The sequence below is a fragment of the Ammospiza caudacuta genome, chromosome 26, assembly GCF_027887145.1.
Source record: "Ammospiza caudacuta isolate bAmmCau1 chromosome 26, bAmmCau1.pri, whole genome shotgun sequence".
Taxonomy (NCBI): Eukaryota; Metazoa; Chordata; class Aves; order Passeriformes; family Passerellidae; genus Ammospiza; species Ammospiza caudacuta.
Genome location: NC_080618.1, coordinates 7,215,784 through 7,223,392, shown reverse-complemented (window position 1 = coordinate 7,223,392; position 7,609 = coordinate 7,215,784). Strand labels below are relative to the sequence as shown.

At 59.2% G+C, this 7,609-nt stretch overlaps 2 protein-coding genes across 2 annotated transcripts; both read left to right on the top strand.

Moving 5' to 3' along the window:
- The first annotated feature begins 406 nt into the window (after window positions 1-406).
- On the top strand, window positions 407-3,246 carry PCNA (proliferating cell nuclear antigen). Its single transcript, XM_058820183.1, has 6 exons — window positions 407-662; window positions 1,471-1,568; window positions 1,939-2,006; window positions 2,115-2,309; window positions 2,509-2,632; window positions 2,715-3,246. The coding sequence occupies exons 1-6, from the start codon at window positions 442-444 to the stop codon at window positions 2,795-2,797; spliced, it is 789 nt and encodes a 262-aa protein (XP_058676166.1). The 5' UTR covers window positions 407-441; the 3' UTR covers window positions 2,798-3,246.
- A 538-nt stretch (window positions 3,247-3,784) lies between these two features.
- TMEM230 (transmembrane protein 230) lies at window positions 3,785-7,609 on the top strand. Its single transcript, XM_058820233.1, has 4 exons — window positions 3,785-3,964; window positions 5,219-5,346; window positions 5,695-5,817; window positions 7,205-7,609. Exons 2-4 carry the CDS (start codon window positions 5,248-5,250, stop codon window positions 7,343-7,345), a joined length of 363 nt encoding a protein of 120 aa, XP_058676216.1. The 5' UTR covers window positions 3,785-3,964; window positions 5,219-5,247; the 3' UTR covers window positions 7,346-7,609.

Here is a 7,609-nt window from a genome sequence, read left to right as displayed (position 1 = left end):
GTTTAGGGACAAGCGGGTTTGTGCTATGGCCATTTTCGTTCAGCACACGGTGCCCGAGGAGAGGCGCTCCACCGAGCCGTCCGTACGGCCAGGCCCCGTGTGCGGCACCGGCGGCGCTGCAGGGACCGGGCCCTGCCGCCATCGCTGCGCAGCAAGGCAGGACGCGGGCCTCTGTAACCCGCGCGGTGATTGGCTCCCGCCGCCCGGAGGGGCGGGGCTAAGGGGAAGAGCGGCGCTGTGATTGGTCGGAGCGCGGCAGGGCCCTGTATGTGAGCTCGGACGGGGGCTGGGCTAAAGGTGGAGAGCGGCGCTGGTGATTGGCTGCTGCGCGGCGGTGGGCGGGGCGACAGAGTGCATAAAAGGGCTTGGCGAGCCGCCTCGCTGAATTTCAGTTGTTCCGTTTTCGGCTCCGTCCGTGCCGCTCCCGCTGGTGCTGCCAAGATGTTCGAGGCGCGGCTGGTGCAGGGCTCGGTGCTCAAGCGAGTGCTGGAGGCCCTGAAGGACCTCATCACCGAGGCCTGCTGGGACCTGGGCTCGGGCGGCATCAGCCTGCAGAGCATGGACTCCTCGCACGTCTCGCTGGTGCAGCTCACGCTGCGATCGGAGGGCTTCGACACCTACCGCTGCGACCGCAACATCGCCATGGGCGTCAACCTGTCCAGGTCAGCCGGCGGCGGGCTCTGCTGGGGCGCTGCCATGGGGCGGCCGAGCAGGCCCGGGGGCTGTGGCGGTCGGGGCCGGGTGTGAGGGGAGATGTGGAGGCGAGGAGCGCTCCGGAGGTGTGCGGGGTCCCGGGGGCGCTCTGAGCCCCCTCAGCCCTTTTCTTTCTCTCTCTCTCCCCCCCCCATTCCCCTCACGGCTCTCGCGCCGTTTTTCGCGGCGCGCGCGGGGCGCGTCGTGGCCGTGACGTCACTGCCGGCGCCGAGTGGCGGGAAAAGGCGGCGCTGGGCGCCATGGCCCCGGCTGGGGAAGCGGTGACAGCTCCGGACCCTGCCGCGGGCTGGGACGGACCCCCGGAACCCTTCCTGCCCCGCGAGGTGCCCCTTCCTGCCCCGCTGCTCAGCCCTGTGAGGCGCTTCTGGAGCGCTGTGCCCGGCTCTGCGTGCCGCACCAGAGCAGAGACACGGAGCTCCCGCAGCGGGACAGAGATGAGGGATCTGGAGTGTGTCCGTTATGAGGAAAGGTTGAGGAGACTGCTGAGAGAGGGAAGTCATCCCTGTTTGTAAATATCCATGGGAGGGGTCAGGATGGACCCAGCCATGGGACAGGAGGAACAGGCAGGAGCTGATCGTGGGAGGTTCCACCCCGTGTATGTGAAAGAACTTTGTGGGTGACCAAGCACTGGAAGAGATCAGCCAGAAGGCTGGGGGGCTCCCCACACACCCGCCTTTCCTGGTCACTGTAATGTCCCGTGCTCTCCTGCCCTGTCAGCTCCCAGCCCCGTGAGTGACCTGCCTTTGTCCCCTGCAGCATGTCCAAGATCCTGAAGTGTGCAGGGAACGAGGACATCATCACCCTGCGGGCCGAGGACAACGCCGACACCCTGGCCCTGGTGTTCGAGGCACCCAGTGAGTGGGATTTGGGAAATGCTTTGGTACTGGGGTGCAGGAGGGAGGGGAATGGCAGCGGGCCCTGCAGGGGAGGGAGGGGACACCTGATTCTTGGAACAGTCGGGAGATTGAAACTTGATCAAGTTATAAAATATTAAATATTATAAATAACTTTTTTGTGAGAGGAAGGCTCTCTCGGGCTGCACACAGATGGGTTTGGCTGTACCCTTAAAGCCTGCAAAAAGCTTTTAGGGCATTGCCAGAGTTCCAGCCCTAAGGGAACAGAGGGAAATCTCATTGCATTTATTGAGGTGGCTGTACCTGGAGGGAGTGGGGAGCGGCAGCAGTCCTGCTGCCATTCTGGTGTCACTGAGCTTTGCTTCCCCAGACCAGGAGAAGGTTTCTGATTACGAGATGAAGCTGATGGATCTCGACGTGGAGCAGCTGGGAATCCCAGTAAGTAACCATGGGGGGACGGAAACACAGCAGCCCCGGGGCTGCCAGGGTGGCACTGCGAGCGCCCCGGGGGTGGCACGGCGTCGCTGAGGCCGTGCCCGTCCCCAGGAGCAGGAGTACAGCTGCGTGGTGAAGATGCCCTCGGCGGAGTTCGCGCGCATCTGCCGGGACCTGAGCCACATCGGCGACGCCGTGGTCATCTCGTGCGCCAAGGACGGCGTCAAGTTCTCCGCCAACGGCGAGCTGGGCAACGGCAACATCAAACTGTCCCAGACCAGCAACGTGGACAAGGAGGAGGAGGCCGTGAGTGGGGCGGGCGGGGCTGGGGGGATCCCGGAGCTGGGGTTGGGAAGGGCATTTTTAGAGTGCCGCCCTGCAGCGAGCGGGGACGGCTCCCTGTGGGTCCCTCAGTGCTCCCCTGGGAGCTGCAGCAGAGCCGGGCACGTGGAGCGGCCCTGTGGAACCCTCTGCAACGCTCTGCAACGCTCCCCTGCTCCCCCAGGTCACAATAGAGATGAACGAGCCCGTGCAGCTGACCTTCGCCCTGAGGTACCTGAACTTCTTCACCAAGGCCACCCCCCTGTCCCCCACGGTCACACTCAGCATGTCTGCAGACGTTCCTCTGGGTGAGTGCCTGAGCAGAAGTGGAAGCTGAGGCTGGATTTTCTGTAGAATCCCCTGAACCCCCTGTTTTCGTTCTCTCCCCAGTTGTGGAGTACAAGATTGCTGACATGGGACACCTCAAGTACTACCTGGCCCCCAAGATCGAGGACCAGCAGGATGGCTCCTAACTGGAGCAGGGCTGGGGACATCTGCTCCTGCCTGGAGGAGCAACTCCAGAGCCTGGGAGCACCCTGGGAGCGCTGTAGCCGTGTCTTGTAGATATATTTGTAAATATTTTTCAACACTCTGTTTTGCTATTCTGGTGTCATTGGAAAGAGGAAAGCTGAGTTTTTCTAGTCTGTTCCTGTACTCCCAACAATCTCTTGGATGCTGTTGAAGGTGAAATTTCTTACTCCTTTCAGCTGCTGAAATTTCTTGCTCCTTTCGACTCCTGTCGGAGAAGAGAGGCAATATTTAATGGGTCAAGATGTATCCTGGAGTTTCCCCTGTGGAGCTGTAGCTTAGGGTTCCTGTTTTGTTGTCCCACAAGTTTATGTGACCTTACTTCATTTATTTTTGAAGCCGATATTCTGATTGAAACTTGGAAAACGGAAATAAAAAATTACAATTTCCTGGAGCGTGTTGTGTTTAAATGTGGGTGATGTGCCCCGAGTCCCGTGTCAAGGCCCAGAGTTCAGCTCTGGTCACTCAGAGCTGCGGCAGAGGTGCCACTCTGTTCCCTGGGTGGCACCTGGGGACAGGGCTTCGTGCTGCTGGAATTCACCATCCTGTAAAGGCTTTTCCCAGCCTGATTCCCCGATTTTCGGGACATTATTTTGGAAATTGCTGAGGATGAACGTCCCGAAGAGCTGTCCGGCGGTGACGGCGGATGTCACCAGGTGGCAGTGCCGGCCCGGGAGGGACAATCGCTGCCGGGGCTGGGGACATTCCCCGCCCGGGCTCCTCTGGGACCCGCACTCCCGGCCCGCCCGGAGGGGACACCCGGGGACACTGGGAGCTGTCCCCGCCACGGCACGGCTGGCACCGGGGGAGCTTTGCGGCCCCTCCCAACCCAAAGCATTCCAGCATTTGGGCCCAGACGCTGATTCCAGCTGTCCCTTGTTGAGATCCTTCCCCATTTACCCTCCAGCACTGCAATAAAACGTGGCGCGGCACATCCTCCATCCCAGAGCTTTCGGCAGTGCCGCACCGGGTCCCCCCGCGCCGAGGCGGTGCCGGGCGGGAGAGGCCGCTCCGGCCCCGCCGTGACCTGGAAGGGAAGCGGCGTCACCGGGATCAACTTCCCGGGGCCGCGGGGGGACAGGCGGGGCCGCCATGGAGCGGGCGGGCGGCAGGTACCGGGCCGGGCCGGGGGTACCGGGGGGTACCGGGACTGGTACCGGGCCGGGCCGGGGGTACCGGGCCGGGGGTACCGGGCCGGGGGTACCGGGGCTGGTACCGGGGGTACCGGGGCTGGTACCGGGACTGGTTCCGGGGCTGGTACCGGGGCTGGTACCGGGCCGGGCCGGGGGTACCGGGGGGTACCGGGACTGGTACCGGGGGTACCGGGGCTGGTACCGGGCCGGGCCGGGGGTACCGGGGCTGGTACCGGGGGTACCGGGGCTGGTACCGGGCCGGGCCAGGGGTACCGGGGCTGGTACCGGGGCTGGTACCGGGGCCGGGCCGGGGGTACCGGGGCTGGTTCCGGGGGTACCGGGGCAGGGCCGGGGGTACCGGGCGGGCCGGAGCTCGGGGTGGGCTTGGAGTGGGCTGAGGTTGGGTTCGGGGTGAGTTCTGGATTTGCGATGGGTTCGGGTTATAGTTTGGATGGGTTCGGGTGGATTCGGGATGGATTTGGGATGGTTCAGGTGGATTTAGAGGCGTTGGAGTGGGTTCAGGTGGATTTGGGGTGGTTTGGGTGCATTTGGGTGCGTTGGAGTGGGTTCAGGTGGATTCAGGGTGGATTGGTGTGTTCTGGGTGGAATTCAGGTGGTTTGGGCGGGTTCAGGTGTGTTCAGAGTGGATTTGGAGTATTCTGGGTGGATTTGGGGTGGGTCCCCTTGTCCTGCTCCCTCTGAGTCACTCCTGCTGTCCCCATGACAGCTCCATCTTGTTCCAGTTTCCAGTGGTTTGCGTTGGTTTTTGTGTTTATTTGGTCGGGTTTGTTTGGTTTTGGTTTTTTTTTTTCCCCAAAATTGCTCTCTTGCAACATCTCCCGGTGTTTAAAAAGCTGCTTTGTTTAGCCCTGGGTTGGGTTTATTTGCTGCTGCCCTGTTCAGAGGCAGCCAGAGCTTGGACATCTGTGTCCTGGCAGTGGGAGCTCTCCATGGAGTGGGAGCTGGCTCTTACCTGGGCCCTGCCCGGGAATTCCCATCTGGTTTGAAGCACAGGTTCTACCTTGATTCCTAACATCGTTCCAGCTGTACCATCGTGCATTTCAGCCTTCAAATGAAATGCTTAAACCCTCTGTGGGAAAAGATTTAATTTAGGAAAGGAGCAGAGCTGTGTTGGGGTGGCACGGCCTGGACAGGGGAGTTTCTCCCCAGGAACTTTGGCTCTGTGTCTCTCAGCCTGCCGTCCCTGAGTTTCCTCTCCTGTTTTCACTCCAGGCTGTAGCTGATGCCCAGGCCCCCCTGGCATGATGCCGTCCAGGACCAATCTCTCTGCTGGGATCCCCAGTAGCAAAGTGAAATATTCCAAACTCTCCAGCACCGATGATGGGTACATTGACCTGCAGGTAAGACTGGGAAAGGGAGCTGTGAAACCACAGGGATGGGCGGCCACAGCTCGGCCTTGCGCAGGATCCTGTGATGCTGTCTCTCTCTGTGCAGCTCAGAGAGGGACAAAGCTGGGAGGGAGCCAAACCCTGACCCTAAATCTGACCCGAACCCTGGGCCCTTCCCCTCTGGGAAGCCCAAAGAGCCTTCCTGGGAACAAGGCTGGGAGCAGGGGCTGGCCCAGCAGGGTCTCCATGGGCAGAATTCCTCCTGGAGGGCAGCTCTGGAGCAGAACTCTGTCCTGTGCTGCCGTGGGAGGGGAGCTGTGCCCAGCCGAGCTGTTCAATATTTGGGTTTTTCCCCTCCAGTTCAAGAAGAGCCCACCCAAAATCCCCTACAAGGCCATCGCACTGGCCGTGGTGCTCTTCATGATCGGGACCTTCCTCATCATCATCGGAGCCCTGCTGCTGGCAGGGTACATCAGCAAAGGGGTGAGTGCTTCACACACTGCTGGCTCTGCCCTCGGGGGACATCCGGGGACAGCAGACAGCCCCAGGTCACACCGGGGCAGGTCCAAACTCAACATTGGGAAAGGTTTGGTGTGGGCAAGGCCTGGCAGAGCTGCAGTGGCGCAGTGCCCATCCCTGGCAGGGTTCAGAGCAAAGGATGTGGCACACGCGTGGGTTAGGGGTGACCCTGGGGGGATCAGGGGTGTTGGCAGCTGTGCCTTATCTCAGGCAGCAGAGCAGCCTCTGGCGCTATCAGCAGCACTCCAGGCACAGATCCTGGGCTTGGGCTCGCAGCTCCCAGCCCTGGCTGCTCATCCAGGGGGTCCCCGGTGGACAGTGGGGTCCCTCGAGGGTCCCTGCAGCAAGGATTGAGGGCTCAGCCTGATGGCAGCTGAGATGCTTCTGGTGGAAGATGGGTTTTTATTTCACCACCTTGGGGATGGGTCACAGAACCATGGGGTGGTTTGAGTTCAAAGAACCTTCCAGATCACCTCCTTCTGAGAATTCATTCACATCTCACCTGCCTTGGGCAGGGCAACCTTCCCCCAGAGCAGGCGGGGTGTGAGAGGGAGGAGAGCCCCTCAGAGATGTCACTGTGGTGCCTTGGGGAGGCTGGGCTGGAGCAGAGTTACAGAATAAAGCAGGGATTGATTAAAATGGATCCACCTTGGGCAGCAGCAGAGCCCAGCCAGGGCTGCGCCCAGAGTGAACCAAAATGGGCACAAAATGAACCCAAAAATACCAAAGTTAGAGCTGAAAAATACCAAAGTTAGAGCTGAAAATACCAAAGTTAGAGCTGAAAAATACCAAAGTTAAAGCTGAAAATACCAAAGTTAGAGCTGAAAAATACCAGAGTTAGAGCTGAAAATACCAAAGTTAGAGCTGAAAATACCAGAGTTAAAGCTGAAAATACCCAAGTCAGAGATGAAAATACCCAAGTTAGAGCTGAAAAATACCAAAGTTAGAGCTGAAAAATACCAAAGTTAAAGCTGAAAATACCAAAGTTAGAGCTGAAAAATACCAAAGTTAGAGCTGAAAAATACCAAAGTTAAAGCTGAAAATACCAAAGTTAGAGCTGAAAAATACCAAAGTTAGAGCTGAAAAATACCAAAGTTAGACCTGAAAAATACCCAAGTCAGAGATGAAAATACCCAAGTTAGAGATGAAAATACCAAAGTTAGACCTGAAAAATACCAAAGTTAAAGCTGAAAATACCAAAGTTAGAGCTGCAAACACCCAGGTTGAAGCTGAAAACACCAAAGTTAAACCTGAAAACACCGAAGTTAGAGCTGAAAACACCAAAGTTAAACCCGAGAACACCAAAGCTGGAGCTGCACCGTGCCCAGCCCCGTGCCCCGTGTCCCTGCAGGAGACCGACCGCGCCATCCCCGTGCTCATCATCGGCATCCTGGTGTTCCTGCCCGGCTTCTACCACCTGCGCATCGCCTACTACGCCTCCAAGGGCTACCGGGGCTACTCCTACGACGACATCCCCGACTTCGACGACTGAGCTGTTAATGAAGCCGCCCTAATTAGTGCCCCTGGGTGCCGCAAGGCGAGGCTGCGTGGCCCGGCCTGGAGGCGTGCAGGTTTTCCCGTTTGGGGGGTGGGGGCTGCGGCCCGGAATTGACCAAAAGGAATTGCAAAGAACTTGGGATTTGTGGGGTTTTTCCCCCTCCTCTCGGGGTTGCATAATTGCCCTCGCTGGGAAGCTCTTCCTGGGCGAGGCAATCCTTGCAGTTTTCCAGAAATAGAGCAGCTGGTTGCAGCAGCA

Bases quoted from the DNA above. Each gene is read 5' to 3' on its own strand.
- TMEM230 (XM_058820233.1), top strand. From the start codon at position 5,248: ATGATGCCGTCCAGGACCAATCTCTCTGCTGGGATCCCCAGTAGCAAA. The intron at 5,347-5,694 runs GTAAGACTGGGA...TTTCCCCTCCAG, and splicing joins ATGGGTACATTGACCTGCAG to TTCAAGAAGAGCCCACCCAA. The intron at 5,818-7,204 runs GTGAGTGCTTCA...GTGTCCCTGCAG, and splicing joins CAGGGTACATCAGCAAAGGG to GAGACCGACCGCGCCATCCC.
- PCNA (XM_058820183.1), top strand. From the start codon at position 442: ATGTTCGAGGCGCGGCTGGTGCAGGGCTCGGTGCTCAAGCGAGTGCTG. The intron at 2,007-2,114 runs GTAAGTAACCAT...GCCCGTCCCCAG, and splicing joins TGGAGCAGCTGGGAATCCCA to GAGCAGGAGTACAGCTGCGT. The intron at 2,633-2,714 runs GTGAGTGCCTGA...TTCTCTCCCCAG, and splicing joins GTCTGCAGACGTTCCTCTGG to TTGTGGAGTACAAGATTGCT.